The 27207-nt window shown below is 46.2% G+C and overlaps 1 protein-coding gene across 1 annotated transcript in view; it reads left to right on the top strand.

The window, feature by feature from the left end:
* The window catches only part of CPEB2 (cytoplasmic polyadenylation element binding protein 2), a 100817-nt gene that overhangs the window by 37301 nt on the left and 36309 nt on the right, over positions 1 to 27207 (top strand). The window contains exon 7 of the mRNA XM_056855115.1: positions 15232 to 15255. Coding sequence (XP_056711093.1) covers positions 15232 to 15255 — 24 coding nt within the window. The remainder of the gene's footprint in view (positions 1 to 15231; positions 15256 to 27207) is intronic.

The following is a 27207-nucleotide window of genomic DNA, read 5'->3' as shown; positions in this document are numbered from 1 at the left end:
CGCCTCTCTTCTCCCATCGTCGGGTGCTTGATTTCTCATCTCCTGACGCTTCACAGCTGCGGGACTGACTGCTCATGACTGCAGCCGTTTCTTTGAATTTACCCCATCTCAGCTCTACTAAACTTTTCACTCCTGCCTGTGATTGAGTATTGTTCTCACTCTGGGTTTTGTACCAGGGATTATTTGCCTGTTTGCTTTAGTTCATACAGAATTTTGCACTATCGTTCTGCTGTGCGTTTGTTATTTGTGTCATTTGAGTTGTTTCTGGTTTTTATTAGAGTGATAGTTAAGTTTCCTTTATAGGTGTTTGATTGATATTCCTGAGCTTAACGTGCTGCTTTTTTGCTTATTTTGGCCATGATAGCATACTCCATTAATTTGTCCTTCCATTCCTCCATATCTAGGAGGAGTGATTGCTTCCACCTTTTTGCAAGAATAACTCTAGCCACAATAGTAGCATACTTAAACAAGTCTTTGAGTTGTGGAGACAATTCCATTGGCATTACTCCTAATAGCCAGTTATTAGGGTCCAGTATGAATTTTTGTTGGAACTTCTTTTGTAGTTCCTTATGGATCGCTTTCCAATAAGATTGCAACTTCGGACAAGTCCACCATACATGATAATAAGAACCATCTAAGGCTTTGCATTTCCATCAAGCTCCTTGCCTTGTTTCTTTCTCATTATTCATCTTCTCACTCAGGAGGGAGGAGGGCATCTTTACTGTGGGTGTTTTCCTTTCCTCTTGCTTCAAGAGGCAGGAATCAAAACATTTCCTCACTTGAGGGAAACGTCCCCCTTACTCCTTCAATTTTGTTTCTCAGCTTAAATTCTTTAGGAAACTAACTTAAACCTTTAATTCATCTAATCTTATCTATTTTATTCTAATCTTACCTATTTTATTACTCCTATTCTACTCCTATTTCGATTATTCTGTCCCTCCTTGGAGTTTTTTCTTAGCTCTTTTTGGGGGGAAGTTTGTTTTCCTGCAAAACAAAATGGCGGATCCACAATCCGACACTTATTGCTCCAGGAGATCTGGACCCAGGTCTCCTTGCGGCTATGCTGCCGACCCAGAAGCAACCTTCATGCAGTTACCCTACTGAATCCAACTCCAAGGGTAAGGTTAAGAAGGGGGGGAACGGATCAGGCAAGTGGAAGCGAGTTGGCTCGACTAAATCTAAAAGCACTAAGCGTCTTCTAACCGCCGCCCGCGTTTCCCGATCTTCAGCCGTGTACAGGAGCGGCAGCTGGGAGAATACAGCTGCCATAGCTGCTTCTTCGGTTGCACCTAAAAATACTGCCCGGGAGCCGGCAGCGGCTGCAGCCGCCTTTCCAGCCGCATCTAACAGCAGCAGCCAGGAGATTACAGCAGCGGTAGCCGTTCCTCCTGTAAAGTGCAGTGGCCCGGAGTTCACAGAGGCTGCTGCCGCTTCTCCAAATGTGTGCTCACAAGGGCTTCCTCAGGCAGTTGGCGTCTCGCCAGCAATACATACTGCCTTAATTTCAGGCGTCTTGCCTCTTATCAGCCCCGGCGCGGCCATGGGCATCTCGCCCTCCTTTGTTCCCGGCCAGGACAATGCAACAATCTCCATTGGTATGGCAGCCCCCTCCTTTATTTGATGCAAGTGGCTTGTCCTTTTTGAAAGCAGAGCTCTCTTCTCTTATTAAGGACACCTTTACTGGGGGTCTGCGAGCAGCCCAACCCATCTCCCCTGCCCCTTCTTTTCTGGGAACCCAGGCACACGTGCCAGGGCCCCTCTGTACCACCCACGGGGGGAGAGAAAGTTCTCAACCTACGGGCCAGGACTGCACACGCTGGCCTACCAAGGCAGCTCTAAAGTCACACCCAGAGTCCTATCCACACCATTCAGAGCGCTCCAGCTCTTCCTTTTCTACCGGGGATGAGGCAAGTGACAAGGAAGAGGGCAAATACTCTTCCAATGGAGAAGATATTATAGAGCAACCTAAGCAAAATAGAATCTTTAACGCAGAGGAATTTTCTCTCCTACTAACCAAGACATTGGCAGTCCTTGATCTCTCTGAAGAATCGGAGTCACAGGGCACAGAGAAAAAGAGGGGTACCAAGAAATTTTTTCACATATATGAAACCCCAGATAGAGTGGTACCCGTCCCAGATTATTTCCTGACCTTGCTAAGGGCAGAGTGGGAAAAGTCAATGGCGGCCAAACAAGTCCCCTTATCCACTAAGAAGTTTTATACTTTAGCCAGCAACACTTCTGATCTTCTTAAGGTCCCCCTAGTGGAGAGTCCCATTACGGCCTTGCATTCCTCCAACCTAGTTACTGAGGAAGGCTTGGTGTTGATTAGAGACCCGGCTGACAGAAAGGTGGAGCTCGCATGCAAAAAATCACACGAGGCATCCACTCTTGCCATAAGCTCTTCCATTACCTCAACTCTAGTGTCTAGAGCGGCCGTAATTTGGGCCAGAAAGTTGGGCCAGCTTATCCCTGCAGACGATAGGAACTCCCAAGAGGGCGTCTCAAGACTTTTAAGGGCAGTATCTTTCTTGACAGACTCAACCTTAGATACCATGTCTTTCGCAGCTAGAACCATGGCTACTGCCTCAGCTGCCAGAAGGGCCCTCCGCCCATGGCAAACTGAACACCATTCTAAATCTGTTCTCATGGGCTTCCCCCATCAAGGAAGGAAGGCTCTTCAGCAATAAGCTAGACCCCATCCTAGTTGAAACTAGGGATAAAAAGAAGGTACACATGATTTCCTGTATCCGTTCTGTACAGTTGGCACGACTTCGAGCCAGACCACTCCAGTAGTATCTCAGGGCCTATCAAAGAGACATCCTTCAAAGAAGGGACAGACACCTAATTCTTTCCAAGGCAGCCAAGTCCAGCCTTCTCTGGTTGGTCCAACTGCAGAACCTGTCCAAGGGCCTTCAATACATCGGATTTACTCCTATTCAGATGTTCATGGACGCATCCCTATCGGGCTGGGGGGCTACCCTCCTAGGCCAGCCGGAACGGGTTTTGGAACAATCAGGAAAAGAAGATGAACATCAACATTCTGGAAACTAGACCACTCCAGTAGTATCTCAGGGCCTATCAAAGAGACATCCTTCAAAGAAGGGACAGACGCCTAATTCTTTCCAAGGCAGCCAAGTCCAGCCTTCTCTGGTTGGTCCAACTGCAGAACCTGTCCAAGGGCCTTCAATACATCGGATTTACTCCTATTCAGATGTTCATGGACGCATCCCTATCGGGCTGGGGGGCTACCCTCCTAGGCCAGGTGGAACGGGTTTTGGAACAATCAGGAAAAGAAGATGAACATCAACATTCTGGAAACTAGAGCGATCTTAAAGGCCTTACATCACTTCCAGGAGCAACTCCAGGGCCTGGACCTGATGATCAGAACCAACAACGTGAGCGCCAAGGCTCACCTGAACAAGCAGGGCAGCTCAAGGTCATCAGCTCTTCACAAGGAAGCCACAGCAGTGTTGTTCTGGGCGGAGGCTCATCTATCATCCCTATCTGCAGAGCACATAAAGGGAACCATGAACATCCAGGCGGACTGGCTCAGCAGGCAACACCTAAACGAAGCCGGATGGTCACTTCACCCAGAAATCTTTCATCTCCTCACCCGTCGCCTCGGCAGACCATTAGTAGACCTCTTCGCCTCCAGAAGCAACCACCAACTTCTGAGGTATTACTCCAGGTACCAACAACCAGGGGCGGAGCAAATTGATGCTCTTGTGTTGCTTTGGCCCCCAGGTCTCCTATGCGCATTTCCTCCTCTTCCACTCATCCTGTGGGTCCTGTGAAGAATCCGACATCTGAAGGCACGGGTCATCATGATAGTGCCATATTGGCCTCGTCATCCATGGTTCCCCTCTCTGATAGAGATGTCCACCCAAGACCACTGGAGACTTCCGGACAGACGAGACCTCCTTCTTCAGGGGCCGATATGCTACCCCTACCCGGGCTGGTACAAAATGACCACCTGGGTATTGAACAGAGCAGACTTTTAGACCTAGGCTACAATCCTGAGATCATGACTACCATTCTTGCCTCTAGACGGCCATCAACCCAGCGAATCTATAATACCACCTGGAAAGCCTTTGCTTGCTGGTGCAGACGAAAACACCGGAATCCCCTGAAACCTCGAGTTATTGGTATTCTGGCGTTTCTTCAGGATGGTCATACCCAAGGGTTGTCAACCTCCACACTCCGCAGACAACTGGCAGCTATTGCTACCATAGTACCTATGGTTTCCGGTCACCCCCTAAGTAGACACCCACACGTCAAGGCATTCCTTGGGGTGTTAGCCTGATCTCTCCACCAGTAAAACATAGGTACCCTACCTGGAGCCTACATACCGTCTTAACGGCACTCACAAAGCCACCTTTTGAGCTCCTCAGTCAGAGAGGTCTAAAATGGCTGAGGATGAAGACATTATTCTTGACAGCGGTCACCTCAGCTTGCCGAGTTTCAAAGTTAGGAGCACTGTTAGTGAGACCAAGTCTATGCACCTTTCACAAGAATAAGGTTGTCTTTAGCCCGGTCCCTTCCTTTATTCCTAAATGCAACAGCCAATTCCACAGGGAGCAGGAGATAGTCTTACCCTCCTTCTGCCCTAACCCAAGGTCTCCAAGGGAAAAGACCTGGCACTCCCTAGACCTAAGAAGGGTTCTCCATGTATACATTAACCGCCCAAAAACCGTTAGGAATTCTGATGCTCTCTTCATAAACCTGTCTTCCCCTAATAAGGGCAAACCTATGTCTAGGGTATTCATTAGTCACACTATCACTGTATGTATTTCTCAGGCATACAAGGAAAGTAACCTTCCAGTCCCTTCAGGAGTCACTGGAGCGCTGTTACCTCCACTGCCTTTGACCGTAGTGCTCCTCTGGAAGAAATCTGTAGGGCCGCAACCTGGTCCTCAATGTCCACATTTGTAAGGCATTATAAAATGAATATCTATGCATGTGCAGATGCCTCCTTTGACAGGCGCGTACTGCAGAGCGTACTCCAGGACATCTAACTCCCGCCCTGGCCGGGACAACTCTTGTATGTCCCACAGTAAAGATGCCCTCCTCCATCCTGAGTGAGAATGAACCTTGGCTACTTACCGTGAAGGCTTCTTCTGCTCAGGAGGGACGGAGGGCATCTTGCCCTCCCAGACGTCCTCTCAAATAAAAATAAAGTGAGGAAGGAGAAGAGTTTGTTTGTCCTTATTTAAAGGGACTACTGATATAGTTAATACGTTTGACTCCTTGTACTCCAAGGTTCATTGTCTAGTGAGCTCATATTCTTCGCTTCCACTGTTAGACAATCTTCTGTTATTGTTCATGTTTGTTCCTTATTCCTGTCCATTATCAGACTAATTTTTACTCAGAAAATTTTTAAACTGAAGTGACAGGAAATGAAGTTTTGATTCCTGCCTCCCGAACCAAGGGGAAAGGAAAACATCCACAGTAAAGATGCCCTCTGTCCCTCCTGAGCAGAAGAAGCCTTCACAGTAAGTTGCCAAGGCTCGATCTATATCATATTGGGAGTAAGGTACCATCTTGTACCAGTTCTCTGACTTCTTGGCTGGCAGTGAACTTCAACTCTGTTGCTTCACACATGCTTCACACATTTCCATTGTTACCATTTCTCCAAAATTCTGTATCCACTTAATCATGTTTATCTTCACTTGTTCCATTTCTGTATCATATCTTAGCAACAGTTTATAGATCTTTCTGAAACAGTTTATAGATCTTAAGATAAATAGGGCTTGTATAGAGTTGAGGGGCAGAGGTCTGCATCTTTGCGCCTTTTCTTTGTATTCCTTGTTCAAGTCTGTTGCTGTGCAGAGTATGTGTGAGGGCTTTTTCCTGTTAATGAATCAATGACTATTTTGAATGCTTGTAGTAGTTCTGCCATAGACCTCCATTGTTTGCATACACTGTTTAAAATGGGCACCAAGGGATGGGAGGTAGCTGGTTGCTGGATGGCTAATTCCCTGGGAGTGTGCATGTGCAATAAGCAGCTCCCAAGGTAACCCATTCGCTGGGTAGTGTGAGATGTGGGCACTAGGTGGAGACTTTAGGAGGAAGCTAGGAGTGCTGGCCCTTTTGGCAGGCAATTCCAAAACTGACCAGCTGGAAGAAGTGTGAAAGAAGCCCTCTCAGAGTCGAGTGAGCAAGGAGAATGGCACATTGCCAAGCAGAGATTCAAGATGACCACTGGTGCCCAGATGCCACAGAGGGCTGAATCGGAATGGGCCCACAAATCAGCGGGAGCCATTCTGCTACACAAATCATTTAAGTTAAGAATAAAACTAACATGTATAATGAGCACTTGAGTTGAAGGACAAATGTGAAACAGGGTAATTGGAGACAATAATGAATGATGTTGCTTATTTTTTTCTGACAACCATCCTTCAAACAAAGCATTTGGTATGCCATTGTTGCTGTATAACATAGTCAAGAATTACCAGATACTGTTGAAATACCCTTTGTTGTAGGCATGTGCAATTTTGTTGTTTCAGAACTTTTGTTTCTGTTCATCATTATACATTATGTTCATTTTAATTAGTACATTGTTCCTGATAGGCTGACCGAGAATGCAGTTGCCACTCTCCTTCTTTCCCTCTTCCTTGCGGCAGTTGCTGTATTTTATGTGGCTGCTAAAGTGACAGTCATTACCAGGCTTGTAACAGTGGCCAGATAAGCAAGAGGGATAAGAAACGCTCTCCTTTCAAGGTCTTGTGTATTCATTGTGGAACTTTTGACTTGGTTTCTTTGAACAGAAGACATCTGTGTCATATCGCAGACTGTTTTTGAAAGTTCTTGCCATTTCACAGAAGTTTGGCTGTGTGAAACAGGCAGCTGAGTTCATACTGTGCTATTGGGAACACAGAACAAATTACAAATGTCTTTGTGTCCATTTAACATAACTTGGCAAGTTTCCATTCATTGAACATGTAACAAAGTCAGGCAGATTTTAATTCAATTTCTGCTGATCTAAATATGCTTATGGTGACTGATTTCCCCCCCCCCCAGAATGTTAGCTGTGATATTAATAAGCCATAGGCAAAAGATCCTAACGAGTAGTTAATTTTTGAATACCTTTAATTAAGGGAAAGGTTACTTTTATAAAGGGTAAATATGCTCTTATCAGATTTTTTTAGGAATACATACAATGGGCCTTTTTGTCTTTGGCACACATACGTTCATGTATGTTAATCTAGAAATTTTTTGCCCACAACGAAGCTCTATTGCCCACAAGGATTTCTCTATTCACCTCAAAGAATGGTTCAGCCATGTGAAAGTACAGGGTATCACAGGCAGAGATGAACTTCTCCCTTGAAATTGATAGGGAAGCATGCTTGCATTAGGCTTTCTTGTGTATTAATTGGTTAATGTTGCTATCGTTATTTTGATACGCTTTAACTGTTTTAAGCTTAAGCATGTGTTGTATTTTTAAATTTGTGTTTGGTATTGATTGTGATCCACCTACAACCTATTTTGGAAAAGTGGGATAGAAACCTTAAATCAGGGGTGCCAAACATAAGGCCCACAGGCTGGTTCTGGCCCCCTGAGAGCTCTTATCTGGCCCGCAAGCCAGCCAAGGCAACCCCCCCACACACACACCCCAACTCTCGATCTTGGCTGGTGAGGCATGGCCCGGCCCAACCAAGTGACATTTATGTCATAATCGTCTGTCGCAACAATTGAGTTTGACATCCCTGCCTTAAATAAAACATGCTGTGTGTTTTACAGTCTATCTTGTTTGCCCTCCTATCAGTTGCAGCATCATGAGGTATGTCACTACTACTGTCATTCTATAGATAACGGGCCAAAGTTGAGAAATAATGACTTGCTGCCAAACAATTTTTTTTTCACGACTGGAATGTGATTTGATACCAGATCTATGTCAAACATTTTGTTTACTAGACTAAAGCTTCTTAAACTGGTTTGCGACCCCATATGGGGTTGTGTAACTGAATGTGTGGGTCGCGAAAATAATTGTTTTAAAGTAAATTTATTTATGATTTATTATCAGTAAATTTTGATTTGTAGACCTATTTTATATACTATATACCCGGGATTGTGTAAAAATTTCTCGGGCAAGTGGAAAAAGTTTTAGAAGCCCTGGACTAGACCACTGAATTGGAGTTACATCCAAGATTTCTTACAGTCCAGTCTTGTGTGTGTTTTCTTGGATGTAAATCTTACTGTTTCCAAGTTAATGTACATAGGATTGCAGCCTGAGTCTGGCGGCCCTCTTGAAATTCAGAGCATAAGACATTCAGAGCACAAGAAAATTGCATTAAAAATGTGCCTGCCTGCCCACCTAGATTAGACATTTGTGTACACGCTTGATTTTAGAGGAGTAGCCATGTCCATCTGTTGTAACCAAACTAACAAAGTGTATTGCAGAACCTTAAAGACTAATGAATTTATTACAACATTATAATATGCAACAATAAATTTGCTGACCAGAAGACTCTTGATTGCATTTGTTGTTAATCCATTACCTACTTTAATGAAAATGTATTAGACATGTTGCCCTGCACATTCAACAAAATACTGCTGAAATAATATTTTATATCTGCATCTTTTTAAGTGTAATTAGCTTAAACATCCATACAACATATTTATTACTAATTTGCTATATTTTAAAGGTCCTGTAGAAATGTGACTCTGGCTCCCTACAAACTCTCTTCATTTCTTTCCACTCAGAGTCTTCCCCCTCCCTTCCTTTCCTAGGTTAACCAGGGTTTTTTTTTTTTTTTTGTTTTAACCTGTGTAGGAATATAAAACCTGGACCCTTTTAACCATAGCCTGCAGTTTCAAAATATGGTTTACAAAGGATCCTGATATGCACAAGCCATTGTTTTTAATAATTGAACATATAACACAAAACCATAGTTTAATGCTGGGAGATGGGGGATGCTCCAGAGAGCGAAGAAGCACATATTGGAGAGGCTGACACTTGCAAGGAACCAGAAATGATCTACATCGCCATCCTAAATGCAGCATCCCAGGAGGTTTCCCATCTTAAAGCCGAGACAGCACTATCTTAGGTGCCTTCAAAAAAAGTAGCCTTCAGACCATTCTGGTGGATTCTGTGACAGGTTGAAGTTCCATTTATTATCTGGGAGAGTTGAAATTAAGCGTGAGAAGTGAATTCACTAAATAATCTACATTGGGAAACTTCTACTGAGAGAAAACATTAACAAGCATTTCCCCCCTCTTAAAGCCATGCAAAAATAATAAATTCTCTGATTCCATCAAGGCTGGTTGAGCTCTTAATGTGGGATTGCCTTTGAAAACTGGAAACTCCCACTGTGTCTAAATGCATCTGACAGGATGTTCGGGGCTGGATTTTTGTTTTATTTTTTGCTGTCAAGTCACATCTGACTTACGTTGACCCTGTAGGGTTTTCAAGGCAAGAGACAGTCAGGGGTGGTTTACCATTGCCTGCCTCCATGTCACATCCCGGTATACCTTGGAAGTCTCCCATCCAAATACTTGCCAAGGTCGAGGCTGAGAGTATATGATTGGCCCAAGGTCACCTAGCAAATTTCCATGGCAGAGTCAGGATTTGAACCTGGGTTTCCCAGATCCTAGTCCATCACCTTAACCATACAACACGCTGTCTTTCTGGGGGCTAGATACAGGAATCTAATCATCCCAGTGCTTCCAGGCATAATTCAGAGTGCTGCTGTTTCTTTTAAGGCCCTAGATGGCTGAGGACCAGAGTTACCTGAAGTACAACTTGTCCAGCCTGCCTGTCAGCATCAACCCCTCAGACCTTGTTCTCTGTGTCCCTACCTGCAGAGATGACATAGGTGGCTACTACAGATAGGGCTTCCTTAGGGACCTTGCCTTCGGATTACTGTTCTCCTTGAGGGCTTCCTAGCACCCACACTATCATCATTTAGTGCTAGGCCAAAACATTTCTTTTTTTATGTAGGATTTTCACTGAAGATTTTTTTATAACTGGTTGTTTTCTGGACTGCATACAGATGTTCTTGTGACTACTGCTTGTAACCTCTGGAATGGCTTTTTGCTATTTATGCCCCTTTAAGGGGTTTTATTGACAACTTTATTATGGTTTATTGATGTTTTATTATTTGTATTATTTAGATTTATTTCTTCAACCTTCTCAAGCAGATCTTTAGAGAAGCAGATAGTAAATGTCCTAAATAAATCAACATGGAAAGAATAACCCTAGCAATAACCCAGAAAGAAGTTTATTTGGATTTTTTATAATTTATACAATTGGGATATTCTCAGAGGCTATTTGAAATCAAATGTGTGGCTGCAAATACAGAATTTTAGATAAAGATTTTGATTTTTTAGAAAAATTGGTTATGCAAGGTGAGAATTAATAATCAGTTTTGTTGTATTTTTAGAACAGAAAAATATGAAAAGGAGTTATGCTTGATACACTGAATGTAACTTGATTAATGGTCTTCAGAAGTCGTGGAACTCTCAGACATTAAAGCCTTTATGGAGAAATGCCCTCCGCCGTAGAATTCACCCCGATATTTCTACTATTGGGACTACTCTGTGTTTGAGTTGGAACCCAGCTACCAGCTTATAGCTGGCAGAATGGAGGGAGCTTGAGGATGAGCTCAAGTCCCAAGCCCAGAGTACTTTAGATAATGGCTCTGGCCATTGTCCATGGCAAGGGACAAGATGTCACAACTCTGGAAACGGATTTAATGCTGAATTTCAAACTATTGCAGCTTCAACTAATGCTAGCCTGTCCTTATTAAACAATATTTAGGATAAGTACAGAGTGCAGGGTGAGAGGATTGCATGCTTTCACCTTTTTTTTGTATCCTTGCACAGTCTGATGCTTGAACAGACCATAATTATTCTCTTATTCTTTTATTAAACTTTCTTATACTTTGAATGCTCTAAGACCTACCTCTGTAACCACAGTACACATTATGCATTTTCACTATCTGAATGTGATAATGAGGGGCAGGCAAGCTGGCCACTCCTGGAGTGCAGTTGGTCAAATTGGCAACTCACATGTAGAGTACTGGATCTGTAGATCTGTCTAGTGGGAGACCCTCTTTGATCTGCTGGTGGTGGTGGTTACTGCCCAGCTTGGTTTTGGTAAACCCCCCCCCCCCCGGACAAAAGAAAGGGTGTGTGTTGCTGAGTGGAGATTTGAGATGGTTGCGAGGTTTTCTGTCCTCCTGGGGATTGAAAGAAACGGGCTTGCAAGTCTATTCCTTCACACCCTTATCTGCTATAAGAAGAAGAGTTGCTTTTTATATGCCAACTTTCTCTACCACTTAAGGCAGAATCAAACCGGCTTACAATCACCTTCCCCTCCCCACAACAGACACCCTGTGAGGTAGGTGGGGCTGAAAGAGTGTGACTGGCACAAGGTCACCCAGCTGGCTTCATGTGTAGGAGTGGGGAAACAAATCCAGTTCACCAGATTAGCCTCCGCCACTCATGTGGAGGAGTGGGGAATCCCGGTCCTCCAGATCAGACTCCACTGCTCCAAACCACTGCTCTTAACCACTACACCACACTGGCTCTATAATGTTTCTAATATATTTCTTCCGATTAACCCTCTAGTTCTTGTATGATTTATTATATTTTACACGTTACAAAAATTAAATATCACCCTTCCTCCATTGAGCTCAGCATGGTGTATATGATTCTCCTTTCCTTCTAGTTGTACCTTTTTGCATATTTAGATGTCAGCTAGGGCTTTCTGTCGACCCCGGATAAACAAGATGGTTCCTCACCAGAACAAAATGGAATTTGAGTTCACTCCGTCCTTCCTCGTTTGCATTCTGTCCCCCACCCGGCATCTGCACCACAATGGAGACCCGCCCGGGATAATCGCTAGTGTGATACCAGGTCCCGCAGTACAATGCCTGGGAGCCCTGGAGATCGTCTAGCTATTTCACGCGTTAATTCCTTGTATGCGTTTTCAATGAGTAGTTACCGGCAGTTACCTTCTGTATTGTTTCCTTGTATCTGAACTATCAGCTCTGCCACACCTCGTCCTTTTGTGTTATATCCTGAACATAATCAATCTTATTGTATGTACCCTATAAATGTACTGGTGTTTCTCCACGTCTGTATTCTAGCCTTATGCTTCTATGGACTGACTGAACTCGCTGGCTTTCTTAATAAAACTTTTAAACTCGCGACTACGTCTGGAGTGAAGTTCCTTATGAAAGAAACGCAACGAAGTACTGCAGTCTGACACTCTATAACACTGGTTCCCAACCAGGGGTCCGTGAGAACTAAATTAAGGTCCACGAAACAAAGTTATAAACCCACAATAAATTAATATTTTCAATTAAAAGTTCTCTATTATAAATATATATATATATTCAAATATTATTCTGTTTAATGTTTAACTAATAGTTATGATTAAAGTTTATTTTCAAATTCTCGGAATTTTTATTTTGAACCTTGGGGTCCCTGCACCGAACAAAAAAGTCCTAGTGGTCCCTGGTCAAAAAAAGGTTGGGAACCACTGCTCTATAATGTTTCTAATATATTTCTTGCGATTAACCCTCTAGTTCTTGTATGATTTATTATATTTTACACGTTACAAAAATCAAATATCACCCTTCCTCCATTGAGCTCAGCATGGTGTATATGATTCTCCTTTCCTTCTAGTTGTACCTTTTTGCATATTTAAGGAGCAGCACTTGTGACTACATTGTAGGAAACAACATAACATTAAATACGTGCTCACAGATCAGTGAATTACAGTGGTAGTTACAAAACTTGGGTCTGACTACAAGTAGGAGCTACACGTTCCAGCTTTACATCTTGTACAGATACAGGTTCCATTTGGGCATCATTTCAAATCATTATTAAGAAAGCTTAATTACTGCATGTGTACAAACCTTGGTCCCTTCTAACCTTTGCGTGATGTGGGATTTTGTCCAAAGTGAGCAAATGGAAGCTGTGGTTCTGACATAAATTTGCAAGCCATAACTTGTGTCAAGCAAGAGTCCACAAATCCAGCTGCCATGCTCAGTTTGGCAAGGGCCCCTTCCCCTTCTGCAGAGCATGACATGACTACACCCTTGTGTTCTTCCCTTCCCAGTGCTAGGTTTTCTAAGCCCGTGGCCCTCTTCAACTATGTAACTGTTTCTTCTGTATTAATATGTAAAATAAATAAATAGAACTTTTTTAAAAATTCCGCTCTCCCAGTACCTTTTAGCAGTGCTCAGCATAGGAATTGACAAGCCATAGCGAGAGCCATCCTTCTGTCTACATAGTCAGATGCACCATTCTGGGGAAGAATCTGGATGCTTAGTATATAGGCATACCTCTGAAATACTGCAGGTTCCATTTCAGACCACCACAAGAAAGCAAATATTGCAATAAAGCAAGTCACACAAGTTTCCCAGTGCATATAAAAGTTATGTTAACAGTATACTGTAGTCTATTAAGTGTGTAATAGTATTATGTCTAAAAAAATGAACATACCTTAATTGAAAAAACTTTATTGCTAAAAAATGCTTACCATCGCCTGATCCCTCAGTGAGTCGTAATCTTTTTGCTAATGGAGGGTCTTGCCTCGATGTTGATGGTGTTGTGCTCCCCCATTCTCATGGAGTCCAGTGAGAGCAATGAGGGCAGGAGGTTGGTTTGATTACAGCTTGCTTTATTGGCTAAGAAGTCATAACTGGGTGAGTCAGGATCCAGACAAACAGCTCTGCAATCCTGTCACACCGAGGCAGGGCAAATGCAAGAGGTTTTATAGACATTTGACATACCAATAATGCAACAATGATACATTTTCTTAACATCCGATTTTAGCTTGTCAATGCAATGCAATGTCATTAATTTCTTCAGTGCGTGCACGAGCCTTGCTACATTAATGAATGGAGCCTATCAGTTCAGAGTGTTCCCTTGCAGGGTGAAGCGAAAGTATCAAAAGGAGGAATAGGTGGGAGGGATGCTGTCGGAGTGTTCCCTTATGCGAGGGGAATGTTTCCAGCCTTTGGAATGTGTGTGTGCATATGTGCTTGGTGCTAAAGGAAAGGGGGGCCACTGGGAAGCGGCTTCTGTGGTTTTGCTTGTAAGCAGCTTATGCGTGTAGCTTGCATGTATGTCTGAATGTGATGCAGGTATGATTACTCAGGCACAACAATGGCTGCTGACTTTAAAAAATGCAATGTTTGTGGTGCGCAATTAAGCGAAGTGCAATCAAGTGAGGTATGCCTGTATAGAAAATGAAAACAGATAGGTGTCTCCAAACCATGGATTCCCTGCACGTTGTATGTACTATGGTTTCATCCTAAAGTATGGTTTTGGTACAAATCCTGGTTAGATATGATGCCTGAATGGAACCACAGGAATGACTCCCACACAGTCAGCCTTTGCAGTGCCCTTTATGTAAGCTGTAAGGGGCAAACTGTTGGGGCAACAGCAGGTGAAAGTAGGGAATCCTGGGCTGAAAACAGCTTCTTGCTGCTCTCATGGCTATGTCTTCACTTCGGGGAATTTGCAGTTCTGAGATAGAAGGTGTGATAATGTCATAGAGAGACCAGGAGCAGATTGGCAGTTGAATGCACAACCCTGCAAGCTTTTAAATTGCAAAAAGTTTGGCCTGTTGAGGGAAATCAAGTGGGCCAGAACCATCCTGTCCCACTTGAATGCCAGGCAGGGGTATTTTTCCCAGTTAATCTACAAAACCAGTCTGTTCTCATAAGGAAGCTTTTGTTCCAGACAAAGTCTTTGAGTTAATTTTCTGCCAGCTGTCTTCATGGCAAATGAAGGTCTTGGCTTGTAGTATTTGTGTTGCCGCTGTAGGGGACAGAACAAAATGTCCCAGGAGTCAGGACACTTCTCACATTCATTTAAGTCTTCGACACTTAAGAATGAAGAGCTTTCTGTTAACAGTACTAGTTGCCCTTCTTGTGTAAGTTCTTTCATGCGTGTAAGAGACAAAATGTTTAAATGTTTGCATGAAATGAATTGCATTTATTACTGCTAATGTCAACAGACTTAAAAGTTCATTGGAAAATGCCACATTTAAAATAATGATCCAAAATATGTTTCTTATTTAAATATTCATTAGTTGCCCTAAAGTTTTTTTTGTAAAATGAAAACAAAATTGTTCGTTGGTAGCAATTTCCTAATATGAGCTTAGTTTGCCCAGAATACACACAGGTCTCTTATTTCATAACTGTGTTTTCATAATGGTGTATGTGTAGTAGTTCTTTGACATTTTACAATTTGTCCTTTGTTTACATGCAGCAAGGAGTTATGGGCGAAGACGAGGTAATTCTCTTATGTTTGCTATAATACTTTGAATGCTGACCAGGGGGTAGTACTGGTAATTGTGGCTAATTACTCCAAATCGTTGATTCTCAGTAGGCTAACTGCTTTTCATTGAAGTTGGTGGTAAAACACCAATTGATTTTTAATAAGGCTAGCTTATTCCCTTGACTTTGCATGACCTCCCTTATCATTTTTTTCTATTTTAGATACTGATTTTTGTATGATAAATGAATGTTAATTCTTGAATTTCTTAAATATTTTGCTATACCATTTATAATTTCATTGGTGCTTACAGTAAATACTTGTCAAATACATGTCTTAAGTTATAGCTTTCCCATATAGCAACCCTCCTCCCCCTTTCTTCCCAGTATCATGGTTCAAAATAAAACAAATTGTAGAAGCTGAACTCCACATCTACTTTTAATATGGCAAGACTGTAGTTCAGATTTCAAACATCATGGTTTTAAAAAAGGTTAACCCTCAGTTTTAATTGGTTTGACTTAATAGTATAAAAATGCGTAACTTTCCTTGTCTAGTGGCTGGTTCATGCAGGAAAATAACTTGGTGGTAAGTTAAGGAAGGATAGCAGCATTTAGCAATATGTAAGAAGATCCATTATTTATGGATTTGAGATATATTTGAGCAGGTTTCCAACCCCGTGGCCCTCCTGTTAAATTATACATTTGGATTTAGTAATAAGCTCTTTTTCCATGGCTCTGTTAACAGTGAGGGTAGACTGCTGTAATTCATTTAATGAGGGGTTGCCCTTGGTTTTCATCTGCTTTTAAAGTATTGTGACCTGTCTTGAAATGGGACAAGATAAACTAAGACGAGTACGAAAAGTAATGAGTGGATGTGTCCTAGAATCGTGTTAAAGAAGTACCGTATATACCCGCGTATAAGCCGAGGTGCCTAATTTCTCCCCAAAAAAGGGGAAAAATTAGGCACCCGCGTATAAGCCGAGGGTCGGCTTATAACTCCTCCCCCCCCCCCGCAGGCTTACCTGACCGGCTCCTGGCGGCGAAAAGCGGCGCGGCCCCGGTGGGGGCGGCTTTCCTGCAGCCGCAGGAGAGCCGCCCCCCGGGCGGTGGAAAGTGGCACGGGCCCGGCAGCTTCCCAGGCAGGCCCCGCTAGCAGCTCCCAGGCCGCTCCCAGGCGAGCGGGGCGGGGGCGGCGGCAAGGCCTGCCTGCTCCCAGGCAGGCCCCGCTGGCCGCTCCCAGGCGAGCGGGCCGGCGGCGGGGGCGGCGGCAGCGAGGCCTGCCTGCTCCCAGGCAGGCCCCGCTGGCCGCTCCCAGGCGAGCGGGCCGGCGGGGGGGGCGGCAGCGAGGCCTGCCTGCTCCCAGGCAGGCCCCGCTGGTCGCTCCCAGGCTGCTCCCAGGCGAGCGGGCCGGCGGCGGGGGGGGGGCGGCGAGGCCTGCCTGCTCCCAGGCAGGCCCCGCTGGCCGCTCCCAGGCTGCTCCCAGGCGAGCGGGCCGGCAGCAGGGGGGGGCGGCGGCGAGGCCTGCCCCGCTGGCCGCTCCCAGGCCACGGGAAAGCGAGCGGGCCGGCGGAGAAGGATGGCGACAGTGGTAAGTTTCCCTCCTCCCCCCTCCCCTACCCTACCGTATTGACCCGCGTATAAGCCGAGTTGGCTTTTTTCAGCCCTTTTTTTGGGCTGAAAAACTCGGCTTATACGCGAGTATATACGGTAATAGATATGTACTCACAAAATAGTCCATGGACTACATCAAAAGAAAATCTCACTGCTGATGCAGAAATAATAAAAACCTGTGAGGCACAACCAGTTTCACAATGCTGATCAGCCTTGGTACACTTCAAACCAAGCTAACTCAACCTTCCTGCAACACTGCTCATACTCATAATGTATGCCCTGGGACTCTCAATCCATGGACATACTACTCATCATGCTATAAATCATACATGACTTAAATGGAAAGAAAAATATGGCAGAAAAGGTATTTTTCTCCCCGATGCTTTGCTCTGGCCCAGGGCAAATGCATCCTTATTAACTTAACAGAGCATAATATCAGTGCTAGGCAACCAAAGAGGTTAAAAGAGTAAGAAGAACCTTGTGTGTAGAAATATGAAGGTCAATTAAAAAAAAACCCTAAACTTATATTAAATGAAAGAATAGTTAATCAAATTGTAAATATTTAAAACTGAGCATAATAATCCATACAAGGTTTCTGCATACAAGGTTTTTCTTATTTTTTTTTCAGCCTCTTTGGTTACCTGGTTTGTTCTGGGTTGAAATGTTTCTCCCCTCCCCCTCTTTTTATTCATTTCCACTGTATAATACGAGTGTTGACAGCTGCTAGTCTTTCAGCTCACTGCTTGCAAGTCACAGTTAAAGATTAAATGCACAAAAGCAGTGATGTCCTTGTTGTGGTCATGAATTTCTTCTGTCTCATGGAGAATGAATCATTCTCAAGCTGAAAATTTGCAGGGCATTGATTTGTTCCCTGTTGTATTAGAGATCTGTTACATAGAGCTCTGGTTTTCTGTTTTATCATGTTTTGACTGGCTAAGTGCCACAAATAAATTGTCTGTCTGTCTATCTGTCTGTCTATCGCTCTGGCTGTTGCCCTAGAGGAAATTAGTCTATGTATACTCAGGGATTCTGATTCTATGCATGCACGATATTCTGCTTTTTCCAGTGCATTTGTTTTTCCCCAAAGCATTTGAGCACCTGACAGAGCATATGTAACACACTACTGTCCCTGCAGGGCACTTGGACCTGTTCACCACAAGTACAGTGTGCTCAAAATCCAACAGTCTAATCTATTTACCCCTAGGAGCCCTCTGACAAACCATGGCTGGAATCATAAATAACGAAGGGGTAAGCCTCGTTGTGTTCAATGAGATTTACTTCTGAGTAAATGTTCTTAGAACTGCACTGCAGGACTTGGAGCACGTACTGTACGCATACACTATTGTGCATCTCAGCATATACAGTGCCCTCCTTGCGGTCTTCTTAGATGTATTTGGCCACTTTTGAAACAGGATGCTGCACTATACAAATGCATGGTCCTGTCTAGTAAGGTGTGTTTTGTTTTTAACAATGTATACCTGTTTTGCTCCATGTGCATGACATCAGTGTACACACAAGCATACCACAAGGAGAGCAACAAAGATGGTGAGAGGTCTGGAGACCAAGTCCTATGAGGAAAGATTGAAGGAGCTGGGTATGTTTAGCCTGAAGAGGAGAAGACTGAGCTGGGACATGATAACCACCTTCAAGTACAAGGGCTGTCATATAGAGGAGGATGTCGAGTTGTTTTCTGTTGCCCCAGAAGGTCGGACCAGAACCAACGGGTTGAAATTAAATCAAAAGATTCCATCTAGACATTAGGAAGAAATTTCTAACAGAGTGGTTCCTGTGGAACAGGCTTCCTCGGGAGATTGTAAGTACTCTTTCCCTGGAGGTTATTAAGCAGAAACTAGATGGCCATCTGTCAGCAGTGCTGATTCTGTGACCTTAGGCAGTTCATGAGAGGCAGTTTATGAGAGGGAGGGCATCTTGGCCATCTTCTGGGCATGGAGTAGGGGTCACTAGGTGTGTGTGGGGGAGGTAGTTGTGAAATTCCTGCATTGTGCAGGAGGTTGGACTAGATGACCCTGGTGGTTCCTTCCAACTCTATGATTCTGTGATTCTTCTATGATTCTAAGCATTAAAAATGTGAATTAGAGTGATAAGGCTGAAAACCCAGATTGGCAGCAGGCTTTCTGGGTGTGTGTATGTGGTGGAACAAGTGTGTCATTTGAGATGGGACGTGTGAGGTCCCGTGAGGTTTTCTGCACACACATTATATCTGTGGCAGAAATTAATCATGTGGCTTAGCTGTGGAAATGATAGAGTAATGTCTGCCTGTTGTGTCATATAGGAAGGTAGGCTACCATAAGTGTGTGTACTCCCATACATTTTCTCTTAGACGCAAACACTCACACATGTTCATGTTCTCTCTCTGTATCCAAGGAGGGCTGTTCCCTTGTTATGATGAAAGTGCTATGCAAACAAAGGAGGGAATTTTTTTAGATTTACTGTGCTCTGTACATGTTTTAATCTTGTAATGCTCTTTCCTGCCTACAGTGATACAAAGGCCATTAACGCATGGCCATTTTGACTGGCATTTCTCCCGGAAATGTAGCGAATCTCAGAGGTGGACACACATGCTTGTCTCCCTAGCGTGTGATCGCACCTCCTCCTTCCACTACTCTTCCAGTAGGGCTGTCAAAAAAAAAATTCGGTACAGTTCGGATTCGGCCAAATTTGGCCCTTGTGGGTTCGGTACGTGTCGAAGTCCGAACTCACCCGATTCGGATCCGTTAAATTCGGCGAGGAATTAAAGTTCAGGAAAATATTCGGCCGAATATTGCCAGTTAAAGTCAAATCAATGAGTCTCGGGCGGCGGCTGTAGGGGGAGGGGCATATTTTGAGCGGGACGTCCAAAACTGTCATCATTGCTTATTTTGACCCTCACTGAAAGGACCGCCAATTTTGGTAACGATGGGTTCCTAGGGAGGCGAGATATGGATCCGGGAACCCCCCCCCCCCATTGCCCATCGCAAAGCATAGAATATAGACCGTCCGTGACTCGGCTGCATTAGAACAAATGATGCAATGCAACACATTGGACTCAGCCCACGCAATTCACAGACTGCATCCCGGGGTGAGGCGCGAAAGATAAGCATTGCACGACTAAAAGTGGTTGAAGGAAGGGAAATACATTGGCCCCCCTTCCTTTTTTCTGTGTATATTCTCCTGTCTATATCTTCCACTTTGAGTTGTGGCCGCTGCCCAGCGGCTTTTGGCAAGCCCCGGTTGCAAAGATTGGAGGGGGTCGGGGGCAAAAGTAACGTCGGATTCACGACCAGTAAACACGACTTCCCCTGCCTTTCCGAATGAGGTCCGTGGTTGCCTAAGCCGTTTGATGGAGAAGATGGATCACAGGCTGCAAGCGCTGCGCTCCAGCTCGCTGTCCACGTTACGGACAGCCTACTAACTGAGTGAAGAAGCTGCCCGCCCCAAGTGGTGGTGGGGGCTTCGGAAACATCACTGTAAGGTGATGGTCCCCCCCCCCCCGCAAAAGACGGACATCCGACTCAAAGGCCAACCTTCTTTTTAATTCAGAAAACCAGGTACCATCCGCTTAAGTGAAAGCAACCTTGTTTGACAGCTGTCAAATCGCCGGCCGCGGTCAGAGACCGATCATGCTCCCGGCCGTGAAATTGACATGTGCCAAACCCTCTGGTCCAGACCGGTGTTCGTGACAGTTCTGTCTGTGGCGACTGGCGAGGCAGAAGTACCCTACACCTCCCCAAGGAGTTGCAGTAGCAGAATAATGTTAGACCGTGATAACAATTGTCCTTGTGGCGGGGTGAAACGGAAGCTCAGCCAGGCCAGCTGTCAGTCACTAACCCCAGCGCCCCAATCTCTGAGAAACGGTTTTGGGAAAGGAAGAAGGGGAGAACGGAAAGCTTTGCTCCCCACCTCCCTCTCCCTCTCCCCCTCCCCCTCTGAGGAAGTGTTTTCTCAGTGTGCTTTAGACTTTCAAATCTCCCTCCCGAGTCCCGGCAACTCCCGTCATTTCCCATCCCCACCCCTACACGCCGCGCGTAGCTCCACCCCAGCACTGGTCCTCGTGCAAGAAAATGGCGGCGAGAGCAAGACGCGCCATGCAATGGAGGGGCGTTGAGGTCGAGGAGATGTTAAAAATTATTGTCCGACGTGGACTGGCCTTTAAGGTAACCTTCACCGACCTCCCTCAACGCCCCCTGTTTACGAGGGTGGCGCGACTTCTCACCTGCGCGGGATACGCGCGGAGGAGCGCGGCCGCCTGCCACCGAAAGTTCAACCTCCTCTACAACTCCCTCCTGAGATACGAGATGGAGGGGGGGGAAAGACCACCACACTACGAACGGCTGCTGGAGGTTCGCGATGCGTCCCACGCGGAGATTGACGTTCTTGTGGGTGAGTCAATCGCTTTACCTAGACCTTTTGTTTTGAAGTAATGTGCTTGTTCTGTTGGACTAAGGACACATTAGGGACCAATAACGCACGTTTACACAGTTAAATGGGAACTTCTGGTCCTGCCTCAGGCTTTTATTCCACCTTCAGGTTACCTTGTAGTTCCAGGTTTGAGTCACTTCTCCCCTCTCAGTGTTGGATTTGCATTTAAAAGCCCTTAGACATATCCCGGGGTGTAAGCTTTCAAGAGTCCAAGCTCCCACCCTCAGACCAAGGGGATCTTAAGACATGACACTCTGCAAATCTGGTTGGTCTTCAAGTTCAAGGTGCTTATGTAATGCAATTGAATGACCTCGCCCTCCTTCAATCTCCCTTTCAGGGCATTTTCTTTTGTGGAATTCCCAACTCTAACTTCCCCTTCTCTGCATTCTGGTGAACCTCAGTCACCTTTGCAAAACCACGGTTAGGGTTGCCAAGTGCAGGTTAGGGTTTTCCTGGAGAATTAGGGGTGGAGCATGAGGAGGGTGGGGTTTGGGGTGGATGGGCATTCCTTGGGTTAAGGTGCCATTGAGAAGACCTTTCACAGTTGCTGTTTTCTCAGTGTGCTGGAGATCAAATGTGATATCTCTAGCTACCGCCTTGAAGATGGATAACCCAAGCACTCTTCAAACCAGACCCTGCGCCCTCACACCTGCCCACTTGCCACCGCTGTGTCACCTTCTCATCCCAACCTCAACTCTGCACAGGAGATTCTATCATGTTCCTACCTTCTTCCATTCGTAAGCATCTGATTCACAGGCACTCAAGCAGCGCCGTGAAGGGAGGACAATTTCATATTCTTCCCATCGTGGTCGCTGGCCAAGGAATTAATTGGTTTTATTTTTGCCCCCGCATCATGGACAGAGAAGGTCCAAGCTTCTCCTCCCAGCTCCATCCAAGCCTTGTGGAATGATTTTCTGGAAGTTACCACTTCCTGGTTTTTGTGCAGAATGCATGTTGATTATTGTGTCAGATGAGCTCTGGTCTTCCTGATAACCTAGAAAGATTTGGTTTCTCCCTTCTGAAATGTTTGCACTCTCCAAGTGAGTGCATGGTATGAACCAAAGAAGGTGAATGTGTCAAAACAGTGCTTTGTATCATGGGCCAGGTATGAGGACACCACAGGGAAGCATATACAAGAGTTATTAAAAAATTTTCAGGCGGCATCACATTCCTGGCCAATTTTAATGCACAAGGCGGGGTACAATGTTTCCCTCAACTAGGGATCTCTCGCATTTAATGCCCCTTCTCATATCATGAGCATTTGCCCATCATCGCAGAGTGTTGATCTCCTGACCCGGGATGCGGACATCATTCCCTCAATGGAAAATTTGGCATTTTGAGGGGTGGGGTCTCAATTGGGATGGCCACTTAAATCCCTCCCCTTACCACTGCTCCCCCAGTGTTGTGAAGTGTTGATTGTCTCTGCCCAAAATGTTCCCTGCTTGGAGCGACGATTTAATGAACCGGCATGCTTCCAGAGCGCATCATGAGTGAATCAACATCAAAGGATTCAGCAGGGAAAGACTAACCTACCAGCTGAACTTTCCAATGAGAATGCCACATTACCAAACAGTTTGAGCCAATGTCTGGAATTGGATAAATTAACAGGGGTTGCAAGCCACCATTACAACTCGTCAAAGCAGGCAGCAACACAACGCTAACTCGCACATCCGGAGAGGAAGTCAAAGAGTGGCACTGAGTGCAATTTCTGGGTGGCCTTGCGTTATAGTAACCATGCTCCTTCTCTCTCTCCATCTCCCCACAGAGGAGGAACACCGAAGAGCCATGGCGGGACGGCAGGGCATTTATCAGTGGCTGCACAAGCGGTGAGTATGGAGGTTACGCTGGGTAGAACCGTTATATGAAATGTTACCAACCCCCACGTTTGGCATCATTTCACATACCTTAAAGGCCCACTTTCTGTGCCCCTTTCCATCTCCCTCCGACCCTCCCGCGGCTTTAAATACACAGTGTGTGTCTCGGACTGTGTCCTGCCCTGCAGTTAGCGGAGACACAGCGAGCCTATGAGCGTCTGCCCACACAGCATGCTTCCCCCATGAATGGCCGCTTCTTCGTGTCGCAATGTCATAGTCTGGTCTTTATGTCAATTGAAAGTATTGATCCATTAACAAGGCCAAGAGTCCAGTAGCACCTTAGAGCCTAACAAAAGTAAGTGATGGGAGGGTATGAGCTCTTGTGAGACACTGCTCACTTCTTCAGATAAAACAGTGAGCCGTGGCTCACCAAAGCTCATGCCCTCCCATCACTTATTTTTGTAAGGCTTTAAGGTGCTACTGGACCATTGCCCTTTTTGACTGCCACAAGAAGACTAACGCGGCCGCCCCCTGTGAAAAATCTCACTGAACAAGGTTTTCCTCTTACAGAGACCATGGCCATGGGCCGGATTGCGAACTCTGGGAGGTAGTGGGAGAACTGTGTGCCTCCGGTGAGTCCTTTCAGTGATTTGACCTATCATTCTAGATTAAGAGGGACCACGATTGAAGCCCACATTGCTTAACCCACTTAGAAGATTCCAGGCTACCACTATCTGTGTTCTCTTCTCCTAATCTAAACCCCCCCTCACCCGCACGTGACCAGCCACAGAAGCATAGCTTAACAGTTGATCCTGTACGCTTTCAAAGGTTTCTATTTCTAAGAAATTTTTAAGCTACATGGCGAGCTGTGACCTGAGGAGCGCTGGGGTTTTGGTGGCAGCTCAGGTCAGCCAACACGTTGCCCACGGAAGGATTGTGACTGGCATTGCGTGCCCCCCCTTCCAACATAGCAAAGTAGCGACCTGACATGTCAACACTACTGTCTTTCCCCCCCTCTGCAGTGGAAAACCTAGAGCAACGCGTGGTGCACCTGGAGGAGGAGCGGCGCCAACCAGAACCACGGGGAAACTGAGGAGAACACAAAGTGAAAAATTATTTTTATGTTTCTAAATGTCTGGGTTAAACTGTTGTGATCATGAGGTTTTTTAAATTGTTGAGTTCCAATAAAGAAAAATTTAATCATTTGCATTAAACACTTTTACTGATTAAGACAGATTAGGTTACAGACATTTCCCCAATGTGTCCTTTTAAAAAAAAAAAAAAAAAGTTGAGAAGCCTCAAAGTTTAGCCTCTTTGCTTGGGCGGCTCTATAAAGCGTTTTATTTCTTACAGTAATCCAATGTGGGGTTTCCAAGATTGAGAGCTAAGTGGACTAATCCACCATGAGATGGTGATCAGACCAGGGGGGGCCAACAAACACCCACGTTGAAACAATTAAGGGAAGGCCTCAGAGCAGTGGGGGGAGGGGTTTTATTGCACCTGTGTCCAGGGCAGCCCTCTCCGTAACACATCAACAAGCAGCATGGAGACGGCGGAGCTTTTCAGTGTGCGTGCCCACGGTGTCATCACTGGCCTTCCTGTTCAGGGACCCACCCCCCACCCCCCAGAAGCATGGTGAACGTTGATGGGTACGGCCCACACCATGCTGTGGGGCCTTTGGAGCTGGGGGGAAAACAGGGAACGTGTGCCTTTGGAACTAATGGGTCATGAGAGGCGTGGAAGCTCACGCAAAAGATCAGGCCCACACTTCAATTAGATGGCGCTCAGTGACGGTGGAGGCTTCCAGGATGGCTCACGCCAGAAAGGACAATCTGACCTGTGAAGGAAACAAAAAAAAGGGCACATGAAGAAGGGAAACTGATTGCCAAACAGCCCCAAGTCTGCAGAAGTTAGTCCTTTAGTAATGAGACGTTTTTCTCCTCCTGCAAAATCAGATCGGGGACGATGCGTGATGCAAGCTTCTGGACTTGAATCAGGAACAGTGGTGGGGAGCAGACCAGAAGTGGCTGCAGGCCTAATTCTTACACAGACGTTCATCCCCCCTCAGCCCACTCCCAAAAAGTAAAATGGCAAGTCAGGAGCAGTGCACGTGAAGGGGTTCCCCCTTATGCTCCGTGTTGTTCGAAAGTGTTGAGAGAATTCCTGACCTGACACATGACTGTTGGGGGAGAAAACAGTCGGGGGAGGGCAGGACTCTGATAAAGTCTCACCTTTCTGTGCCTGAAGCTTGGGTGGAGTAGAAGCCTCCAGGATGGCACCCAGCAGAAAGAAACACCAGAGCTCATCAGGGATGCAAAAAATCATACAGAGAAGGTGATTAGACAGGTGAGAGAGCTTTATGAGTTTGAGTCATTACTGTAGATTTAGACCTCATTTTGGGGTGTCAGGGGTCAAATAAGTCTGGAGAGGGGAACTGATGCTCTATCCTGTCCATGTTTTAATCGGGAAAGAGGGCTTCACCCAAACCCCACCAACACTGTCCACGAGGACATGCAGTCACAACACGCTTGTGCTCACCTCATGCTTCCTCAGTGTCCAGGTCGGGGAAGCCAAACAGGGGCAGGTTGACCTTTAGGAATGCCAACTGCTCTGCGTGCCAGGGTGCCAGGCTTGCGCGTTGTGGGCGAAGAACTTCACCCAAATGTGAAAAAAGGCGCTCACTCTGGACGCTCGTTGGAGGGCAGGAGAGGAGCCTCTGGGCCAAGAGAGCGAGGTCCGGCCAGACCGACTTTTTCGCGGCCCAGTAGCTCAGCGGACACGTCATCTGCGACTCGTAGGGCTCTGAAAGGTACTCCCTCACCATCGCTTCTCCCGTGTCCTGTCTCCTGCGCCTAGCCAACACCTCGGAGGGGCCAACTGCCCACCCGATGACGTCCATCTCCATCGCCATCGAGGTGGTGGCTTGCAGGGGGACAGCACGAGATGATGAAGGCGGGGGATGGGCAACAAGGGAGTCGTCCCCCTTCTCCACCTCCTCAGTGGCAATCCCCCTTTGGGCCCGCAATCGCTCCACACGCTCAGAGAGCTCGTCTCTCCAGTGCAGAAGCTCGCTGGCCCGCTCGGCAATGCTGCCCTTGATGCGCGGGTCGCACATGCTTGCCAACATGTAGACCGGCTCCTGGGCGACAGGCAGCAGACGGTTGGACACACCGTCCCGAAGTCTGTTCACTAGGCCAGACACGGCTGTAAGATCATCTCCACGTTCCGCGTACTGCTGCAGAAAGGCGCTCATCCTCGCATGTAGCCTGTGGGCCATGGGGGTGAACAGAGCCAGCATCGCCGTGTCAGACGAGAGCATCTCTGTGCAATGCTTGAAGGGCTCAAGCACTTCCACAGTCTGAGCGATAGTCTGCCACTCACGTTGGTTGAGCTGCCGATCAGACACCACGGAATCTGATTTGAGAAACAGTGCCCTGAGTGCCCTCTTCTGCTCCACCAAACGCTCGAGCATGGCGTGAGTGGAGTTCCAGCGCGTGTCAATGTCACCCTTCACACGGTGCTCGGGCACGCCTTCTCGGACCTGCATCTCACGCAGTGCGTAGTTGTCCTTCGGACTGCGCGAGAAGTGACTCGCAAGCTGCCGGCATTTCACCATGAGCTTCCGGAAGTCGCGAGTCGGCTCATCCTGCTTGGATTCCGGTTGGGATCCGAGGCCCAGGGCATCTTTCACCACGAGGTGGAGAAGGTGGGCCACACAGTAGATCCGTGCCTCAACGCCCAATTGCCCTGCCGCCGCCCTGATGTTGGCGCCGCCATCCGTCACCATGAATCCCATGGTGAGATCCCTGCCTAACCAATTCTGTATGTGTGGCTTCAGGATGGCGACTATGTTGGCCGCCGTGTGCGCCTCCGCGAACTCCTCCGCGTGTAGCATGGCCTTGCAATAGCCGGCCCGGCGCCAGTCTCCCTGCCTAACGCTGCCCACCCCACCCCCACCCACGAGGTCCTGTGGTTGCTACCAATGCGCGGTGAGGGAGATGAAAGATTCCGCATTCAGACTTGTCCAAATGTCGGATGTGAAGTGCACAGTCCCGCTGGCAGCGCGCGACAGCTGCGCCCTCACATGTGCCCTTGCGCCCTCGTACAACGATGGCACAATGGATGTT

This window comes from Euleptes europaea, chromosome 9, assembly GCF_029931775.1.
Source record: "Euleptes europaea isolate rEulEur1 chromosome 9, rEulEur1.hap1, whole genome shotgun sequence".
NCBI lineage: Eukaryota > Metazoa > Chordata > Lepidosauria > Squamata > Sphaerodactylidae > Euleptes > Euleptes europaea.
The sequence above is the reverse complement of the archived record's forward strand: the minus strand, read 5'-3'. Positions and strand labels throughout refer to the sequence as shown.